General features: G+C 36.9%; 3 protein-coding genes across 7 annotated transcripts; 1 reads left to right on the top strand and 2 right to left on the bottom strand.

Moving 5' to 3' along the window:
• Positions 1–296: 296 nt before the first annotated feature.
• Positions 297–3,891, bottom strand: LOC110756303 (uncharacterized). 4 transcript variants are annotated; one of them, XM_088251454.1, is made up of 4 exons: positions 3,642–3,888; positions 1,647–2,736; positions 1,158–1,562; positions 297–1,059 (listed from the first exon to the last, which is right to left on the bottom strand). In XM_088251454.1, exons 2-4 carry the CDS (start codon positions 2,593–2,595, stop codon positions 416–418), a joined length of 1,998 nt encoding a protein of 665 aa, XP_088107580.1. In that variant the 5' UTR covers positions 2,596–2,736; positions 3,642–3,888; the 3' UTR covers positions 297–415. The 4 variants fall into 4 exon arrangements, with proteins under 4 accessions (XP_088107580.1, XP_088107581.1, XP_088107583.1 ...); XM_088251455.1 differs by lacking the exon at positions 3,642–3,888 and adding an exon at positions 3,458–3,635; XM_088251457.1 differs by lacking the exon at positions 3,642–3,888 and having other exon boundaries at positions 1,158–1,345; positions 1,483–1,562; positions 1,647–1,810.
• Positions 3,892–4,279: 388 nt separating this feature from the next.
• On the bottom strand, positions 4,280–5,718 carry LOC148294882 (uncharacterized). Its single transcript, XM_088251599.1, has 5 exons — positions 5,408–5,718; positions 5,152–5,277; positions 4,852–5,010; positions 4,686–4,770; positions 4,280–4,601 (listed from the first exon to the last, which is right to left on the bottom strand). Exons 1-5 carry the CDS (start codon positions 5,484–5,486, stop codon positions 4,439–4,441), a joined length of 612 nt encoding a protein of 203 aa, XP_088107725.1. The 5' UTR covers positions 5,487–5,718; the 3' UTR covers positions 4,280–4,438.
• Positions 5,719–11,796: 6,078 nt separating this feature from the next.
• LOC110756297 (nonsense-mediated mRNA decay factor SMG7) lies at positions 11,797–19,147 on the top strand. 2 transcript variants are annotated; one of them, XM_088251797.1, is made up of 9 exons: positions 11,797–12,011; positions 12,250–12,327; positions 13,335–13,445; positions 13,685–14,290; positions 14,390–14,512; positions 15,273–15,505; positions 15,632–17,694; positions 17,778–17,918; positions 18,521–19,147. In XM_088251797.1, the coding sequence occupies exons 3-7, from the start codon at positions 13,377–13,379 to the stop codon at positions 17,673–17,675; spliced, it is 3,075 nt and encodes a 1,024-aa protein (XP_088107923.1). In that variant the 5' UTR covers positions 11,797–12,011; positions 12,250–12,327; positions 13,335–13,376; the 3' UTR covers positions 17,676–17,694; positions 17,778–17,918; positions 18,521–19,147. The 2 variants fall into 2 exon arrangements, with proteins under 2 accessions (XP_088107923.1, XP_088107922.1); XM_088251796.1 differs by lacking the exon at positions 12,250–12,327 and having other exon boundaries at positions 11,798–12,011.
• The last annotated feature ends 1,728 nt before the right edge of the window (positions 19,148–20,875 follow it).

Below are 20,875 nucleotides of genomic sequence, written 5' to 3'. Positions count from 1 at the left end.
TTGTGTAAAATACCAGCGATATAGGTAACTGTCAGATGTTACCTGTGCCGTAGGTACACTGCTAAATGTTACCTGTAGCATACGACTTATGCTACTAGAGATGCAAAATAACAGAAATGTGACTTTTATGTAATACCCATAGCTGCTGGACTCGGCTAAAATGTCCAAAACCTAAAATCATACTCTAAAATGTAAAAGCCTACACCCTTCTATGATATGTAGAACCACAATCCACAATGAACTCCACTAAAACCCCAAATCACAGGGGATTCTCGCATCCAAATCACCACCAAATAAGATCCAATGTAATTTCAAATTTTAAAATGAAACTTGTTCCAACAACATCCAATTAACAAAGCAAACAAATGTCGTTATGCCAAAACATAAAATAAGGAATAATAAGTTGACAATAGACTCATATTTGAGCATTGCAAGTCCTCCAGTTGTGCTGGCCACCTTGACCACACCTACTGCATTTGTAGCATTTTTTTTCCTCCCCTCTAGATTTAATCCTCTTGGTTCGAGGTCTACCAGGTGGTTTTCTAGTTAGAGGAGGTTTCACTCTAAAGTCTTCGAGTCCCTCTGGTGCCTCTTTCTCAATATCAGGAACAGGTGCAATTGGGATGCCATAACAACTTCTGTAGTAATCCGTAGTAAAGTAAGGTTCAATGTACTCGTACGGATCACCATGATCAGCAAGGATGGCTGTAATAGCATGGTCACACGGGAAACCTTTAATCTGCCATTGACAACATGAACATGTGTGTTGGTGAAGATCAATAGCAAAGGAATACCCAGCCTGAACCTCAAACAAATTATCACTTGAACGGTTAACATCCCAATGTCTTCCAGTTTCTATAGACTTCTGCAACTGCTTTTCCACCTTTGGGCATAGATATGTAGTCCATTTTTCAACTGCACGACGCCTAGCAGCATATTTGACCATCATTTTTGTCCACAATCGATCAAGTAATTGATAAATAGGTAACTCACGCTCAACTAAAATCCATGAGTTAAAACACTCAACCAAATTTGAACACATCTCACCATATTTCTTACCTATATAGAAGTAAGATTATTAGATTCTACATAAAGTATTTGCAAAACTAATGTTTAAACACAAAATGATTAAACTGACATATAAATATTGTGTTTACCTGGGAAAAAAACATTTGACCAATTCTCTTTGGGTATAGTATCCAGAAATTCCAAAATGGTATCACCACCATCTTTTTTCAGTTTCTTCACGTGGTGTTCAAATGCTCCTTCCGTAGGCGCATATGCACAACTTGAAAAGCACCAAACGATCCAATCTTGATAGAGTTTGCCCATTGAAGAAGGATATCTGGCTAGAACATTATGTTTCAAATGGTGTAGACAGAAGAAATGATTTGACTCCGGAAAAACATTGGATACAGCTTCGATAAGGCCTTTGCAACGATCAAAAATAAATGTAATATTACGACCTTGGTCAGTCAATACCTCTGATAGGTTTTCAAGAAACCATGTCCAATTTGCCTCATTTTCAGAGTCCACAATGGCAAAAGCAAGTGGGAAAAATCCTGTACCAATTGAATACAAATGTACATATCACAAATACAGGAAAAGAAAGAAGAAACATGCCTCAATTTGTAAAACTTTCATACCTTGGTTACCATTTTTCCCTGTAGCTGCCAGGAGGTGCCCTTTGTATTTGTTTTTCACAAAAGTACCATCAAGACAAAGAAATGGTCTGCAGAATTTGAACCCTTCAATTGAGGCATGATATGATATGAATATGCGCTCAAAACATGATGATTTCACATCACACTCTAGGTAACAATGGGACCCCAGATTTGTTTTCAACAAAGCGTCAATATACCACACCAATTGAGTGTAAGCCAAAGCTTCATCACCATGGATTTCTTTTTTGGCCAACTCCTTACCATACCAAGCATTATAATAGGAGATGTCCAACCCATAATTTTGCTTGAAATCTGTGATGATATCAGCTGGTTTAATGAGTGGTTTGGTTCGAAGCAGATCTGCTACGACTGAAGACACAATTTTCGAACCCATAAAAACTTTTTTATGGGACTGAACCCTGCCCCTGCATGTGTGTTCATTTTTCAAATCTTTAATGTAGAAAAACCCATTCGCGGAATTTAAAGTTGCATGCACGCGCCAGGGGAAACCTTCACTTTGCTTATTCACACATTCTGCTGTAACACGCTTCAAATCATTTTTCACATATACAAACTTAAACCCCTTCTCAAAGGCATATTTGCACAATTTGATTCTAAACTCAATTACCCCTCCTTCATATTTTTGCCCAACTTCACTGATAAATGTTTTCCACTCATGAGACAAATAAAGTTTTGATTTGTTGGCTGCATACTTACCCAGACATTCATTCTCATCAGTTGAGTTACTGTCTTCATTGTCTGATGAATCAATATCATCCTCCACACCTTTGCCAAACAATGTACCTCCACCTCTAACAATATCGATATCCACCAAATTCTTGTTTTCATTGGATATAGACATGTGCAAAACACGAACATCCATGTCATCTTGTAGTAAACATGTTGAGTGGTTTCCAATTGCGTATGTCATCTCAATTTCGCATGAATTCAGCTCTTTAAATCGAGAGCAAATTTGGCTGCATAAGTCCACGTACTTGGTATCCTTGAAAATCAGTACTGAATAAGTTTTCAAACCAAACCGGCATCTACCCAACTATCGACCCGTCCATCCCTGTTTAAAGTCAAACAAAAAAAATTAAAAATAACAAGACCAAATACCTGTGCCCAAGATATATACAAGTAATTGACTCAAAATTAGAAGCATAATACATGACACAATGGGTTACTGTAGGTTAGGTTAGGCCTGTGCCATAGGTACACACTCAAGGGGTTACTGTAGGTTAGGCCTACGTGAAGTGCCATATCGAATCACAAACTGATAGTTGTTACCATTGACAGATTTTGGTTGAAAAACTAGAGTACATGCATAACCTTTATGACCAAAAGTTTCAAACACTTCATTATATGCTCTTATGGATGAGTGCTTTATCTAATGAATAAACATGCTATTTCTCTATTACAGATTCATAAGCCAGAAGGGTTTAATTATAGATTATAGACATGATATTTCTCTATTACAGCTTGGGGATACATTGGGAGATTCTTGGTTACAGATTCATAAGCCAAAATTTTCATAACAAGCTGCTAAATGCATTCAATGAGGCAAGCTGTAGCAAATATGTTAAATACACTGCACAAAAGCTTGAACAAGATGTTGTGCTCCCTGTTTCAGCCCAAGATTGGCAAGTATTCCAAAAATCAATTAAAAGAGTACTGAAGGCAACAATCCAAAGGCAACAGGCAACTAAAACAAATGGAGACTAACCAAAATACAGGATGTTTACGATTTTACCACATAGTACCTATAGCATAGAAACACTTTCTGAAATTACCTATACAACAGGTTGTAGTTGATGATTAAACCCAGTTATGATATTTCTCTATTACAGATTCATAAGCCAGCCAATAAAGTTGGTTATGCCAGAACAAATTTCCAGCAAAACCCTTCACTCGGAAAGCATCAGGAACAAAGCATAACAGAAAAGGATGAAAGAACCAGAGAATGAGAGAATTTACTTGGGATTCAGATATTTTAGTTCACGCCACAGTTTCTGATACACCAAAATATTCGAGTTATTCCATATGTAATCGTGAATTATTAGATGGAACCCACAAATCTTCCCATTACGGAACCAAAAAATCAGTGAAAATTGGCAAAGACAGAGCATGACTTTTGGGTTTTCTGCGATTTGGGGGATCTGATATATGCGATTTGGCTAAACCTCCATTTATTTCCTTTTGTATATAATGGCGGTAGTTGTAAATAAATTAAAATTTGTGGCCACATTATTTGCTTAGGTGGCTGCACGACTGGGCTTTAGGACAGGGATTAATAGGTAACACTTACTGTCCTGCAATCAAATTGTATTCTTGAAATTGGACCCATATCTAAGAGCCCCTTTAAACAATGAAGTTTGTTAGGACCAAATTTGGAAATAACCACAAAAGAAACAGAACTTATGGTATGCACAATTGTGGATTATGCCCTTTTAGACTTGTTTATTTTACTTTTATCCTGCATGAAAAAAGGTAAATCATAGCCTAATATCAACTTAGTGAACCCATATAAGGCATCTATAAATAAACCAACGCATACACTAGCCAATCATAACAATATTATTTTAAATTGAGTTTTTACCTGCCATGTAGGCTGCAACCAACGGTCAACTAGTTTATACCAAACATCTTGAGATATCCCTAATGGGCAATGACACATCTATCACCAGTAGTCTTGTACTCCTTAAAAACGCTATTTCTCAATACGGACATCCAATCGGAATATCACAATTTAATATGTAGTTCGAATGCATCCCTCATCTCTTCTTCTGAGCATGTGTGTGTATATCATGTTCCATTAAAGCGATCATATAGTAAATCCATTTGAGTTTATGGAAATTTTTAAATGTTGGCCATGCTTCATCGATAGCCTGATAAAAAAGCACTCCTATAGTTTGCACAGCTCCAGTGGTTATAATCCTGAAAATTTAAACCAAATTTAAATAAATAAATAAAAATGAATCTAGGCAAGAAAGGGCTAATTTTGCAGGCCTTATACATTACCTTCCTCTATGTATTACAATTAGAGTGCTATTTCCATCTTTACCCTTAGCCTTCCCTCTACCTTTTCTGATTCCAACAGTTGAACCTTAAAAAAAAAAAAAGTACAGATATTTAAAGATGTGTGTTTATATATTTTAAACCTCATATATATAAAAAAAAAAATTACCTTCTCCATTTGATGGTTCAATTTCAAGAGGCATGTCTTCCATTTCTTTATCATGTGATGGCTCAATGAAGTCATCATGTTGGTCTAAGGAAGGTATAGATGACTGAGGATGTGTAATGTTGGATGCTCTATTCTGACTCTTTCTCTTTCTTGCCTTGGCTACAATTTATAATAGAAATACACAGACAACAAAAAATTGGAAATTAATTGAGAACTAATCATAAAATTGAAATATATATATACCAAAGAAAATTCAAAAAAAGAATTTAACTTTATAATGATATGGAAAATAAATCATACATGTTTCTTGCATTTCGTTATCATGTGATGACTCATTGGAAATATGGCGGTTTGAGGAGAGTCTAGATGACTGAGGATGTGCATTGCCTGATGCTCTGTCTTCACTTTTTCCCTTTCTTGCCATGGCTATCATTTGTAAGAGAAACACAAACACAAAACATAATTGAAAATTTGGAAATTCATATAATAGAAATACAACTATAAAAAATAATAGAAACAAGAATTTGATCAATAATAACACGCAAATAACTCATACATGTTTGATTTGTCTCTTGCATTTCGCGATCATGTGATGCTCTATTATTGCTCTTTCTCTTTTTTGCCATGCCTGCCATTTACAATCACAAAATAACCCATTTCATAATTAAAAACAAACATAAATCAGAAATAGTACTTAAAAATAATAATCCATCTAAAAAAGAAAAAGAATAAAAAGTTTCACATGAAATAGCAGCCATAAAACTAAAGTCCCTTAAGAGAAATAGCAGTTTAAGACTTCTTGCGTATGAGGAGATCTAAAGGTCTGTGTCAACTCTACAATCAAACCCTCAAAGCTCAAACACAGATGTTCCAGGACTAGCCCACATAATATCTGATTTTCTTCTAGCAAAGGCAACTGATAATGGGGCGTTTTCTATATCTATAACAATACATGGGTATTAGTGTGGGAGCCAATTTCCTCCCACGGGAATATTCGCATGGTACTGCTGATTTCCGTATCATATTAATGCATTCCAATATTGCTATATCTATAACAATACATGCCTAGACATTTACAGTTAAACTAAAAAATTGAGAAGAAGGGAATGAATATGGCAGCAGCCATGTGGCTTCTTTGGTCATGTTGATATTGCTGGCAACAGATTTTTTAAATATATACCAAACACAATCCAAAGCATACAGATAATCCAAAGTAGGCTATTGGCTTCTTTGTAGTAGGTTATCTGTATGGCTTCTTTGATATTGCTGCAGAGAAAACGTATGAAGGATTTTTTTCTCTTTTGTGGCTACTATTGCAAACTGATACATATATGGACTGTTAGGGTTAGCAAAAAACCCAAATTAAAAAAGAGGCTTGAGTTGCAAAAGAAATAATTAATTTGGGCTTTTCCCCACTTTTTTTGGACAAGCGGGAGTTTAATTGATGATTTGTTTAATATATTTTGTTATATAAATAAATTAATTTAAGAAAATATAAGAAATGGCTTTTTTTGTTTTGTTTTTTTCCAAACGAAAAAACTTTTGATACTTCAATTTGTGTAGGGTAGCTTCAATATCTACGAATTCTACTTTATATTAAGTGTCAAAGAGCATTTGAAATTTCGAATACAATCCAAATTCGATATGATGTTGCATTTTAGGCCAATGTAATCCAAATCCAATTCGTTTACATTAGCAATTTCACTGAATTCTTCCGATATGATGATGAAGGAAGTCAAACTTTTTTATGTTATTTGATAATTTGATATCTTTATCTATCGGAATAACTTGTGAGCAAGAGTATTTGAAAATCTAAAGAAACCATTGACGTGTTAAATATGATAATTCGAATCCAAATTCGATATGGTATTGCATTTTAGGCCAATGTAATCCAAATCCAATTTGTTTACATTACTAATTTAACTTAATTCTTCTGATATGATGATGAGGGAAATCAAACTTTTTGATAATTTGGTCTCTTTATTAATTGGAAGAACTTGTGAGCAAGAGTATTTGAAAATCTAAAGAAACCATTGATGTGTTAAATATGATAATTCGAATCCAAAGTCGATATGGTATTTGCATTTTAGGCCAGTGTAATCCAAATCCAATTCGTTTACAATCCAAATTCGAATTAGGCCAATTGAATCCAAATTCATGGAGTCAATGGTCTTGTTTCCCATATCACCATGTTAAGGAATTCAATTATTTTTCCTTTTGTGAAATATATCTCCAAAATGATGTTGAAGACAATGAAATTGATTGAAGAAGGGATGTGATTCAACTTACAACTGTGAGATGAGTTGTCATGTAATTGTGATTATCTATTTTTTTTGGATTGGCTATTTATAGTTATCTATTTTGGAGTGTGATTTGTTATTATCAATCAAATTGTTTTTACTTATTTTAATGGGAAATTGACCTTCAAACTTTTCCGAGAGGACATATTTCTCCTCGAAAATAGTAAAACAATTTGGACGAAAGGAGAAGCCCCTTGGCTAGTCAAACAATTCCGATGGAATGAGAATCCCCTCGGAAATAGTCAAATAATTTCAAAGGAATGAGAAGCCTCTTGGAAATAATCATCCTATTTCTGACAAACGTACGTCTGGTCATGAATAAAGTTGGCGCCAAAGCTTCCTACTATAAATGACATTTTCGATGACCATACAAACCTTTTCCGAGAGCATTTCGTTTGTCAGAAATAAATTTCAGGCCCGTGACATATTTCCAGCGGACAACATATTTTGAACCCAAAAAACATTTTTTGCGACAGATGTTTGGGACTGTTGGAAAACTTTGGTTGGTAATGACCTTATTTTTTTTTGTAGTGAGATGGCCCACATCATTGCAGTTATAACACCTAATAGACCCAACTTGCTTAGCATGTGCATCATTTTTTGTCACAGTCTATTACCCAGTTCTTTGCTTCTTACCAACCTCCTGATTCCTAGTAGTGCTACTTCATGCTAGCGCCTTTCCGTTCCCCTTGACGTCTCTCTTGACATCCAGACTCTTCTTAAACTCATTATTGTTTGCTTTAATAGACGCTGCGCACTCCACCACATCCACAACTTTCGTATGGCGGAAACCAATCACCATCTTTTTGACATAAACATTTAAACCTTTGAAACTTCTGGTTTTGTTGCAACTCACTCATAGGGTCAGCAAAATGAGACAACTCAGCGAACCATGCCTCATACTCCCTCACAGTTAGGGACCTTTGTGTCAAGTTTAGGAACTCCACTTGTAATTCCTCCTTTATAGTAGCAGGGAAGTAATTCTTGTAAAAAAGTGCCAAAACCCCTTCCCAGTCCATTTGGTCCACATTCTGTGATCTTTCCACCGCCTCCCACCACACTCGTGCCTCATCATGTAAGTAAAAGGAAGCTGCGCTCCTCTTTTCAACAATGGTCATACCCAAAATCTTGAAGTAGTTCTCAAGATTTCGTATCCACCTGTCCGCCTTCATGTGATCGACTTTACCCTCAAAAGGTTTAACTTCTAGTTTCTTGAGGTCACGAATCAATAGGGATATTCTAAAGGGATCTGTGGGTGGCACCGGTGGTGGTTGAGGAACCCCATGCTCGTTTGCCTGCAAGAACTTTGCAAATAGATCAGCTGTACAATCATCCATTTGCACATTGGGCACATTTTGAGCACCAGCATGAACTTCTTCCACAATCTCATTCTCAAACTCCTCATGAATCTCAGGAGTAGGCTCTACAGCTCCGGGCTCTTCGGCCCTCCCTCTAGTTCTACCTCTGCCTCTGCCTCTGCCTTGGTCCATTCTCCTTTTGGCATAAGACAAGTGAACTGTTAATTCCATATTTGAGTATTATCTTAAAATAAACAAGCTTGAAAATAACATACAACCACAACAAAAACAAAAGACCCATTCCTCTAAATAGTCCTGACGTCATCCTGCATCAATTTGGGCCCAATCCAATGGTCGGATCATTCTAGATTGCTTGATCGAATGGCGATCGCTCTCCTTAACTTTGAAACACACCAGCTGCAACATAAATAAAATCGAACATGATCCAACGGTCCAATAATTTCCAATCTAACGGCTCCGTAACTTTGAAACACACCAGCTGCAACATAAATAAAATCGAACATGATCCAACGGTCCAATAATTTCCAATCTAACGGTTCAGATTTGTGAGGCTTCGATTGTTGATCAAACAACAGAATCTCGCAATTTCGAGCACACCAACTTGCTCAGGACTACGACGACTACAAACTATCTTCACAACTCAGTCAGAACACCACCGCCACGCACGTGGCAGTTCGACAATGGAAAAATCTTAGAATCGCCAGTCCAAAACTACACTTCCTTAAAGAACTCGACGAGATAAACAACCTTAAAACTTGAGAAAATACCTGAATCAACGCGGAAGGAGATCAAAACCACGATTGAAGTTTCGAATTCAAAGCCAAAGCTTCATGGAGTTACTGGGCTTTACACGGTGGTTGAAAGCGTCGATTAATCCCTAAAATGGAACGACACCGCCAAGAGCTTTCCAATGGTACCAAGATCAACACCTATCGTCGCTAGAAAAGCCAAGTCGAGTCAAATCCTCCAGCCAGGTCGCGATTCGAGTTGGGGTTTCTGATTCAGGTCATGGGCTACTGTGCAATTATCTGATTTTTTTTTTTTTGCATAGTAGTCCCCTATAAATAGTAACCCTAGAATAGCACTGTATACTGTACACTGTACACTATTCACTGTTTAGCCCTCCAATTAAATTTCAAAACTTTGAAATTTAATTTATCCTTCGTTATAACTCCGATCCACGAACCGTTTGTACCCACGCTTTCGTGAGATTGAGCTTTATTTTTGTAGTCCAAAATTATAATTTTCTCACTTCAATTTCTTGAACATCCTTTGAAAAATCATAAAAGGGGATTTTTGTCCAAATTGAGATTAAACACTCTTAAATCCAATATTCTCACACCAAATCAACTTCAAAATTTACCCATAATTACCACACAACTTAATATGATTTTTTTCACAAAAATAATAAAACAAAATATTTTTTTTGAGGTCATTACATTTAATATTTTACTTTACCAATGATATTTTTTGGGGGTTTTTGACTTGGCATCAAACAAAAGGTGAACCTTACCCTACCAAATGAGAGCGTGAATGTGGTACCATAGTATGGTCACATGATATGACTTGTCCATGATAACAAATGGATATTTATTGTTACTGTACCCTAAAAGTGGGAAATACCAACCAACCATGTCATCCATTATATTATATAATATGTGGACAAATGATACCATGTGGTTAGGGGTGGGCACGGTCTGGATTAGATCGGTTTCACCTCAAAACTACGGTCAAATTAATTACAATATAATGGTTTGGTTCAATTTGATTTTGACAATAGTCATGAAGAAAACCAAACCAAATCAATTTAAGATGGTTTGGTCCTAAGCCAATTATCTTTCCATTTGCATGTTTTCAATATTGTTAACCCAATTACAACCAACAAATTCACAACTTGCTCCATACTTAAATCATTTTCTAGAGTACGAAACCATTCTAAAGCTCAACATGCCATAAAATTTCAAATTTCAAATACTAATATAGCTTAGTTCAAATATCCATATATAGTTATTACCTAGGGCTCGTTTGGTATGCAGGACTGTCTTAGCATGGACTATACTTAAGTACTGTCATGGATTGACTTGGCTTGGACTAAGCTTAATAAGACTTTCCTGCATTTGGTATAATTCTGGACTGGGACTAGGACTTAAATAAAAATATGTTTATTTAATTAATTAAAAAATTTTAAAAATAAAAAAACTAATAAAAGTAATTTTTTACTTAACCCATAGCCACAATCGCCCAAAACCATCGACAACAAGCCACTGGATCTCTGCAAGGGAAGCCAGAACTCCCCAAAAACCATCAGCACCATCCTCTCCTCTTCATCTCTCTCTCTCTCTCTCTCTCTCTCTCTCTCTCTCTCTCTCTCTCTCTCTCTCTCTCTCTCTCTCTCTCTCAATTTTGGTTCTTCCATTTCCATGGCGATTTCAGATTTGTCAAGGCATCGCAAGCACAGTACGAACCCTCGCACTGATTCAGATCCATGAGATTTGCTCGGCGATTGGGTCCGAGCTCGATGACACAGCATTGTGTTCAGGGCTGGAGTCGCTATCGATCAAAAACTCGGCTGATTTGGCGGACATGGGAGCAGGAGGACGAGCACAGAACGCACGAGATTTTTAAATTAATTTTTTTTTTTTTTGGTCTGAAAACACGCAGGATTGTTAGTTCCCTCCTTTCGCACGGGATTCGCTAACACCTGCTAAGGAGGTGCTTCTGGTGGGCCCCGCATGAATAATCCCAGCTTAGAACTAGAAGTTGGTGTACCAAACATGGGCCTAATTTTAGTCTAATCCAATCCAGACCTGGGAGGTGTACCAAACGAGGCCTTAGAGTATTACACATGTAAAATATAATATAAGTAATAAATATACACATAAACAGTCCGGTTTGGTTTAAACCAGTCCAATTTGGTTTTTAAGCCGTTTTCTTTGTCAAAACCAAATCAAATCGTTAACTAGAAACAGGTATCATCAATTCGCGAAGTGATGCCCGAAGTGATGCCCACTCCTAGATGTGGTACTATGGTACCATAAAATAATTTCTCTCCCTATATATCACTCATAAATAAATAAATAAAAACAAAGAAAAATAACTAGAAACAGGTAGTCAAGTAATTTCTTGAGTCAGCAAACCAGAAAAAGGAAAACAAATAACGGACGGCCAATGGATATATAAACCATTATCAGGTCCAAAACGACGGCGTCTCTTTGCTTGCCGCCTGAAACTAAAGCTGGTAATAGCTCTAAATAAATAGAAAATGCAAAAAATGAACAGAAAAATAGAAAAAGCAAACGGAAAAAGAAAAAAATAAAGAAAAGAAACACACAAGAAATTGTCTCCCTACCTCATCCCGTTTGGACCCAAAAACCACAAAACCAAAAGAAACCAAACAACACCGTTCTCTCTCTCTCTCTCTCTCTCCTCTTCTCTCTATAACCAAACCCTAAACACGAAGACTTTCTTTTCTCTTTCAGAAACTTCAAATTCGCAATCCGATGTTCTAATCCGGCAAATCTCCGCGTTGATCCGGACACAGGTGCGTTTTTTTCCCCATCTTTTATCTTTTCTTGATTTTATTTAGTTTAATAATTTTTTTCTTGTTTATTGTGGGGAAATTGTAGACCTGTTTGATCTAAGTTAGGTATGCTATTTTGATTTAGCGGATCTGTTGTTATTCGTACTTCTTTCATTGTTTTTTTTGTAAATTGATTGTTCGCTTCTTTTATTATATCTGGGAATTTTTCTTCTCCATTCTTTTTTTGTTCTAAATTCAGGAAAGGAAGAGGAAAGAGAAATAGAAATTGGCATGGTGTGATACGCAGCTATTGGTTTTGGAAGCCGTTGTTTTCTAGGTTTTTTCTTGTTTTGTTTTGTTATTATTTTTTCTCCCAAAATCTTCCAGAAATCAAACATGGGTTTTTCTCTTTATGTCTGTAATATCCTGCATGCTTAAAGCATTATGGAATTTGGGTTTTTATTTCTGAATTGTTGATGAATATTAGGTGGTTGTATGCAATTATTGTTTCATATCCTAATTCCTAAGCTTCAATTTTAAGAATAGAGTTGGAATGCTTAATCATTTCATCCATTTGTACGAGTAATACATATGTGGAACGGTTTTGTGAACTGTGCTAATGCTATGCAAGAAGCAACAGTTTTATGACTCAGAAATCTTTTCCCATGGTTAGAAGGAACATGGTGACAATGTGGTTGAGCTCTTTAATAGTCATCATTTTGGTTGAATGGATTAGAATTGTTACAGAGGAATTTTAGAAACTGTTAATGGTATTGTTGAGTTTGTAAGATATTTGGTTTTACAGTAGAGATTTATTCTTTTTGTACGTGATCACTATGCTTTTAAATTTTGTTTTGTTCTAAATGGTGTTTCCTTGCAAGTTGTACAATGATCCAAAATTTACTGCCATCTGAGGGCTCTTTCCACTTTTGTCTCCTTGATTGATTGATTTTTTTGTTTTATGGCTTTATTCATGGGTGTATACATCAAAGTTTTCTACTTAGTTCATCTTCTCTTTTGGGATTTTAAGGCATGACTATTCCATTATGGCATGTTGTGATTTTCTTAGAGTCAATAACATATTGAAATATCTACAATTGAGAAGTTGTCAAATAAAATTTAGATATATATATATATATATATATGTGCGGGTAATAATGGATGGTTTTCACAATGATTGATCTGGGTGGATGTTTAGCATGAAATCTGTTAACTAAATATGTTGCTCAAAAGATGTGGTTTTATTTTATGTTCTTCATCCTTTCCTTGACTGCCTTTTTAATTGAGAAACAATATCTGGTTAATTAGTTTTTCATCCAATGATGGGGTTTTAATTTTCTGCAGATTTAATGCTGTTTTTGGTTAATCAAACATACTTGATGGACGATGATTACACATATGGATAAAATGTCAGCTCCTTCATCAAGGGAGCGTGCCCAACGCCTCTATGACAAGGTATATTCTTTTCCCTCATAAAAAGATTATGTTTTTTCTTGATTACTATTTTTTAAACTGCCTATATGTTTAAACCAGTAACTACCACGTGCTTGATGCAAATGTTGAATGGAGGTTCTGTTAGATATACAGAAGGAATCTGTGTATATGCATGCTTGTGCATGTGTGCTGTCTGTATTTTATGTGCAATCATGCTCCATAGTTTCCTGTCATTTTACATTCATATTTTTACTTTGCAGGTTATTGAATTGGAGAATAGGCGTCGGAGGTCTGCTCAAGCTCGAATTCCCTCAGATCCCAATGCCTGGCAACAGATACGTGAGAATTATGAAGCAATAATTCTCGAGGATCATGCTTTTTCTGAGCAGCACAATATTGAGTATGCTTTGTGGCAGCTGCATTACAAGCGTATTGAGGAATTGAGAGCACACTTTAGTGCTGCTACGGCTTCTGCAAGTTCAAACTCATCTCAGGCTGTGAAGGGCCCTGCTCGGCCTGATCGGATTACAAAAATAAGATTGCAGTTTAAAACATTCCTTTCAGAGGCAACAGGATTTTATCATGATTTGATAGTGAAGATCAGAGCTAAGTATGGGCTCCCTCTCGGGTATTTCTCTGAGGATTCTGAAAATAAAATTGTTATGGACAAGGATGGAAAGAAATCTACTGAAATGAAGAAAGGTCTGATATCGTGCCACCGATGTTTGATCTACTTGGGTGATCTTGCACGCTACAAAGGATTGTATGGGGAGGGGGACTCCAAAACTCGTGAGTATGCTGCAGCCTCAAGTTACTACTTGCAAGCTGCATCTCTCTGGCCATCAAGTGGGAATCCCCATCATCAGGTATTTGTTTTGATATTTTTTTTCATATATTTTCCTCTGGATGTGTCTGTTTATGATGATTTTGACCGTTCACTCTGACAAATCATCCTCCTTTTTCAGCTTGCTATTTTGGCATCCTATTCGGGGGATGAGTTGGTGGCAGTTTATCGATATTTTCGTAGCCTGGCGGTGGATAGTCCCTTTTCAACTGCAAGGGATAACTTGATTGTTGCATTTGAGAAGGTATTGTGTTCTTTGCATGACCTATGGAAATGTTGTAATTGTTTCCTGTGCTCTTATCTTGACATTTTTGAGGAATTGCCAATCATTTAATAATTCTTCTCTCAAAATATTAGGCCATAATTAGAGGTCTAATGGTTTTTCTCTTGGCTTGTCAAGCATTAGTTCTAACTTTTGTTCACTAAGAATCGTATAGCTTAGCGAAACTTTTGGTCATACTTAGGACCCATGCTTCTTGCGGTATTGACCCTTGCCAACTTAGCAAGCACTTGTGTTTGAGTATAACTGATTATGCACCTCTGGACTTGAAGTGACCTTTGGTCCTTTGATGTTATGAAAGTTAGGGTAGTTTGTCTTATTTCGTCAGGGTGACTTGAGTTGTCATATCAACCACATCTATGTTACGAATGGTAGGGTAGTGTTACCTCCCCCCCTTTAAGAAGGAGATGGTTTTGAGGTAGTCAAACCCTGATAAGGTGTTGGGAGGGATTAGGAAAATGTGAGCGGTACCGCCTTCTGGCTTGAAGCTTAAAACTTAAGAAGTAATTTGTCAGGTATGTGCTTCTTTCAAGTGTAACTGTCTTGAAATTAATATCACGTAAAAGAACATGGGACTGTTTACTAATTAATTTGCTGATGTTTAAGCATTAAAGCCTTTATCCAGTGTAACATCTTTTAATTTCCTCACCTGGGTTCCCTATTTTATTGCCTGAAATACTGTATGTGTTGTTTTTTATGTATATATCTTTTTTGTCTGGTGTAGAATCGTCAGAGTTACTCTCAACTGCCTGGGAATACTAATGCTTCTGCAGTCAAAGAGTTGCCTGCACGATTGACAGGCAAAGGTAGGGGGAAGGCGGAAGCAATACCTGCATCTAAAGATAACAATACAGAAGTGAGCCTTGTTAAGGAAAAAGCATCCAGTGCTCAGGATACTTATAAGGGTTTTTGCATACGGTTTGTCCGTCTAAATGGAATTCTTTTCACACGTACTAGGTAATTTTTTTTCTGAAGTATATCGATATGGAATTGTTTCTTATTACTTGGACCTCTCTCTGTCTCTCCTTTCTCTTTTATTTTATGTTTGGAAGATTACCTCCTAATTATGACTGTTTTGTGTAGCCTGGAGACATTTGTAGAAGTTCTCTCTGTGGTAAGCAGTGGTTTATGTGAGCTCCTGTCTTCTGGAGCAGAGGAGTTGCAGAATTTCGGTGCAGATTCTGTTGAGAATGGACTTTTCATTGTTAGACTTGTCTCCATATTGATATTCACAGTTCACAATGTGAAGAAGGAAAGTGAAGGTCAGACATATGCTGAAATTGTACAACGTGCTGTCGTACTGCAGAATGCATTTACTGCTGTCTTTGAGTTGATGGGGCACATCTTAGAGAGATGCGTCCAGTTGTGTGATCCTTCTTCAAGTTTCCTGTTACCGGGCATTCTAATGTTTGTAGAATGGTTAGCATGTTGCCCGGATGTTGCAGCTGGAAGCGATTCAGATGAAAAACAGACTAAAGTTAGATCAAAGTTCTGGATGGTTTGCATCTCCTTCCTGAATAGTATCTCGTCAACAGGGCTTGTGTCCATAGATGATGATGAAGATGAGACTTGCTTTAATAATATGAGCAGATATGAAGAAGGGGAAACTGAGAACCGTCTTGCTTTGTGGGAGGATTTTGAGTTGAGAGGATTCATTCCACTTCTTCCAGCGCAAACTATATTGGACTTCTCAAGGAAGCATTCTTTTGGAAGTGACGGCCACAAGGAAAAAGGGGCCCGTGTTAAACGGATTGTGGCGGCAGGCAAGGCTCTTGCAAATGTGATTAAGGTTGATGAGAAAGCAGTATATTTTGATTCGAAGGCAAAGAAATTTGTCATTGGTTTTGAGCCTCCGGTGCAAAATGATTTTGTTCCTACCTCCTATATGGGCATGGCTACTGAAAATGATAATGTGCAAGAAAATCAAACAGAGAATACAATGAAGTTGGGAGTTGCATATCCAAAGCCTGAGTTAACCATGGAAGGGGATGAGGAAGATGAAGTAATAGTTTTTAAGCCAATAGTGGCTGAGAAGCGGCCTGATGTGGTAAAAGTGGCTGAGAAGCGGCCTGATGTGGTAAACACTACTTGGGCAGCCTATGAAGGCCTGGTGCCTGGAAAAAATGCTTCTCCAGGTGATGTTAAAGTTAATGGCACTTATGTCACTGCCCCTTTTGATAATCTTCGCCATCAAACCCCTTTTAGTGCTGGTTCACAAATACCTGTATCTGTTGGTAATGGTGTACCACACCATTTGCAATCAATTCAGTCACATGCTTCCAAGCTGTCAATGGAAGCTGGTTTTGGTGCTAGTTCACAACTACCTGTATCAGTTGCTAATAGTATCCCCCAGAATTTGCAACCAACTCAATCACATGCTTTGAAGTTGTCAACAGAGGAAGAAATGTCTCTTGCTCACGGCTTAAAGAGTATGGGATTTATGGGGAATGGGTATGTACTTGCATCTGAGCCTGTGGCAGTTTCAGTTCCATTCCAGCAGCCAGTAAATGGTAGTACTAGTGGTATGGTCTACAGCCACACAAAAGCTCCAGAAGCTATGTTGCCGATTAAGGTTGATGCTATATCATATTCTGGAGCAATTGCTGACGGTTTGACTGTGAAGACATCATCTAACCTGCCCACAGGTATCCGAAAGAATCCAGTAAGTCGACCTGTTAGGCATCTTGGTCCACCACCTGGTTTTAGCCCTGTTCCTCCTAAAAATGTGAATGAATCGATTTATGGCTCCGACTCAATGAGTGAGAATCTACTGATGGACGATTACAGCTGGTTGGATGGATATCAGATGCCATCTTCAACAAAAGGAAATGGGCTCAATAGCTCCATTAATATCTCATCTCATTCAAACCCCAATCGCTTCATTAACAGCAATGGCTTGAGTGGGCCAGTGAACTTTCCCTTTCCTGGTAAACAGGGTCCACCTATGCAACTCCAAGGAGAAAAACAGAAAAGCTGGCAAGATTTTCAGATGCTCGATGAGCTCAAACTACACCATGAAATGCAGCTGCAGCAACAACAACAACTTGTAAATGGAAATCAGCACTTGACTCCTCAGCCTGAGCAATATCAAGGACAGTCTGTCTGGACAGGCCGTTATTTTGTGTGAAGTCAGTATGGTTATGATGGTGAGAATTTGTTTTTTCTCTGCATCTGTTACAATTGCTGCCCTTCTGTTCTTTATGTAGATTTTTCCCTTATTGTTGTTAAGGTTCTTGAGGATGATCCTGGTGAATGTCCGCATTGCCTTTTGCTACCGAATTCAAACTCCAAATTTGAAGCTTTGTCAATGTTAATTTTCTGTTGGAGCATTGGTGGCTTTGGCTTCTTGCTGGCAGTTACAACTACACAGGTGCGTACTTGTGTGAAGTTATGTTCGTCTGTTCTGTTTTGCATGCTGGTTTATGGTTGCATATTCTGTTGGTGAGAGTGAGTTCGATAATTAATAGGTAGGTTGCTTTCTAGTATCTACAGTAATATTAATTAGGAAATCCATGACTATAGATCTCCAGTCTCTTGGAATTAGCTTATAATATGCTAGGAAATCCTTTCTATGAATTTTTTTAAAATTATTTTTGAAGTATTATAGTCACAATCTTCTCCATTCCTGAAATCATGTATAGCCTAAATCTGTGAAATTTGTGACCTTAAGGAATGGTTGTTGATAACCTCTTCTTTCTAAGCTAAAGATCAACATTGGGATTTGCACTAGACTTTCTAAGCACTCGACCAGGAACTTTTATCATATATTCTAACCTTGATATGGTTGTGTATAACCTTTAGAAGCATAAACCTCTTTAATTACTTTCCCAGAACCAGAAGTAATGATTCTGCATGTCTTAAATCAACAAGCCAATCATTCAGTTCACTAGGATATTCTGGAGGTAGTGGTGGGTTTTTTATTTGTTTGTTATGGGTGGGTTAATGGTTATTTTATTTTTACCTTGAATACAGATTTTGCGAAAGCTCTCCAGCTCGGAGGATGAGAAATATGGATACATGTTTCGTGCTGCGAAGTTCATAAGAAGTAAGTGCCTTGTCTGGTTACATGGGGGGTGGATAGAGAACATGTTAATAAGATCATCTGTTGGTTTTGAGGCTTTTATGCCTCCAGCAATTGGTGGAATAAAATTGGTGTACTCGCTCTTCTTCTGAACTGTTGAAGCATATATTGCTGTGGATACTGGTAATCATCAGCTGGGAGGTGGTTTAGTATGTAATTCTAGTTGAGGTTTCTTGCGCGACAAGCTTTGGAGGGCTCTGAGTTGCACAGATTATTGGGAATGTGGAAGGAAATCATACTATGTATCTGAAATGGGATGTGGTAGGTATAAAATATTTCACTGTGAAGATTAAGAGTAAGTCATGTCGTGAGTACTACTACTACTAGTGTGGTGAATGGTCATGGTGTCCCAATTTGAGATTTGAACAAAAAATAAATGCTTTTATTGATCTTAGTATGGTGGCAAGCGATATATTCAACCCTTTATGAAGTCAGGGTTTGCTAGAACTTCATATAATTAAAATAATATATGTGAACAATATGCGTTGTTGAATGTTAAAAACATATTCAAGTTTTAAGTTTTCTTGCTTTTCTTCTGCCTGTATAAATTTTAAAGTTTTTTTGCTCCTGTTTGTATAAACAGAGCAACTTTTTCATTTTCGTTGCTGTCTGCAATGCCTTGTCGCTGTCGTAATTTGCAGAGTTGGCTTCCTTGCCATCTTTAGTCTTATCTTGCAATGTATTTACTGTGGGGGACTTCGAATATGGGTTGGTTCCTTTCAGGTAATATAAGAACTTGCAAGGTTTGGTCCCTTGAACCCTGATTTGCCTTGCCACATAAGCGATTTCCTGAGTAGGCATTGAAGTAGGCAAAATATCTTCTTCTCACCTATTATAATATGATAATGTGGAGCAAAAGGAATTATAATATCCGCATATGATACTATTTGCTATACATGGGAAGGGGAGCAAGTCATTTTTATTTTATGAATGATCCTTTGATCATATAAACATCCTCTCCGGGTCATCTAGCCTTATGACCCAATGACTGAAATTATTTAATTTCAAAGTGATATTTTAAGGATAATCTTTGCTAGCTATTAGCCAATCTGTAATCGTTGGGCCATGGAAAGTGTGAAGATAAACACAATATGGTTGATAAAATTGAAATGATGATGATAATCAATGAGTACTCGATTTTTGATGTCTCTTTTTTCAACCAAAAGTGTCACTAACTAAAAGAGATTCTGATCATCGAACCGCAAGTTAGAGGATGGCAGATATGCGATTGTTAATAATACATTCATCTTTTGTCAATACGGTGTCGATCAATAACAAAATGTATCAGCATGTTATTGATACATTATCGACAAAAAATTCGTCCATTAGTAAAGGACAAGCGTCCTACACTGAGTATTTAGTCTAGTGAATTTTTTTTTCCCAATTTTAAAAAAGAGATTTTCAAATTCGACTCTTTTCTTTGTTATAGTAAGTAAAAGTTTCATACGCACTAATTTTTAGACCAAATTAGAGGTGGGCGCGGTCAAGGCCGGTCCAGTTTCCACCTCAAACTGAAATCGAAACTAGAATTATTTAACCAGTCTGATTCGGTCTAGTTGATAAGTTCATAAATTTATGCATTTATGTACTCTTTATACTTAATTTTTGTAGGAGAATTGGATTAAAGAAGGACTTATTACTTTATTTTCTCAATTTTCAGCTTTCTGGAGCAGTTAATTAATTTTCAACGGAAATAAGACTTTTTGGCGGAGTTTTGGTACAAGACTAGTTGGAGATGAAAGCTAAGATCTTGAAGATGATTGTGGAATTTTTCTAGAATTTTCGAAATAGCCAATGAGAGCAATCTTTGAAGTTGAGTCAGCATAAGGTGCAATCCTGTCAAAACTGTGCTACTGTGGAAGAATGATTATTTGAAGACTTTCCTGATTTTTCCTCAAGGCATGCGATATATGGCTGGAAAGATAAGACAAAGATCTACAATTTACATATTTTTCCTGAATTATCCTAAAGGAGAAACGGCCCCAGACGTGTACAAAGTAACTGATCTGCTTTCCCAGTCAAAGAAGGATTCTGAGTTAAGACTTTCCTAGTTTTATGTCTTTACCTATTCTTTAGGGATTGGGACGTCCTAGGTTATTATTAGAGAATTTTTCAGACCCTAGGACATGATATAAGGAGGTGGAAAATTTTATAGAAAGGGGTTATGCTTTGAGGAGAAGAAAATCAACCCTAAAGTGCAATATCTTCAGTTTTTGTGGGTTCTATTCTTTTTCCATGTCTTTTCT

Source organism: Prunus avium, chromosome 4 (assembly GCF_965620075.1).
Source record: "Prunus avium chromosome 4, drPruAviu1.hap1.1, whole genome shotgun sequence".
In the NCBI taxonomy this organism is placed as follows: domain Eukaryota; kingdom Viridiplantae; phylum Streptophyta; class Magnoliopsida; order Rosales; family Rosaceae; genus Prunus; species Prunus avium.
The sequence above is the reverse complement of the archived record's forward strand: the minus strand, read 5'-3'. Positions and strand labels throughout refer to the sequence as shown.

Coding starts and splice junctions, on each gene's coding strand:
- LOC110756297 (XM_088251797.1), top strand. CDS start 13,377: ATGATTACACATATGGATAAAATGTCAGCTCCTTCATCAAGGGAGCGT. Junction 14,513..15,272: donor TGATTGTTGCATTTGAGAAG/GTATTGTGTTCT, acceptor TGTCTGGTGTAG/AATCGTCAGAGTTACTCTCA. Junction 15,506..15,631: donor ATTCTTTTCACACGTACTAG/GTAATTTTTTTT, acceptor TGTTTTGTGTAG/CCTGGAGACATTTGTAGAAG.
- LOC148294882 (XM_088251599.1), bottom strand. CDS start 5,486: ATGGCAGGCATGGCAAAAAAGAGAAAGAGCAATAATAGAGCATCACAT. Junction 4,771..4,851: donor TGAACCATCAAATGGAGAAG/GTAATTTTTTTT, acceptor TTTTTTTTTAAG/GTTCAACTGTTGGAATCAGA. Junction 4,602..4,685: donor ATTGTAATACATAGAGGAAG/GTAATGTATAAG, acceptor TTAAATTTTCAG/GATTATAACCACTGGAGCTG.
- LOC110756303 (XM_088251454.1), bottom strand. CDS start 2,595: ATGACATACGCAATTGGAAACCACTCAACATGTTTACTACAAGATGAC. Junction 1,563..1,646: donor AGGGAAAAATGGTAACCAAG/GTATGAAAGTTT, acceptor CAATTGGTACAG/GATTTTTCCCACTTGCTTTT. Junction 1,060..1,157: donor GTCAAATGTTTTTTTCCCAG/GTAAACACAATA, acceptor ACTTCTATATAG/GTAAGAAATATGGTGAGATG.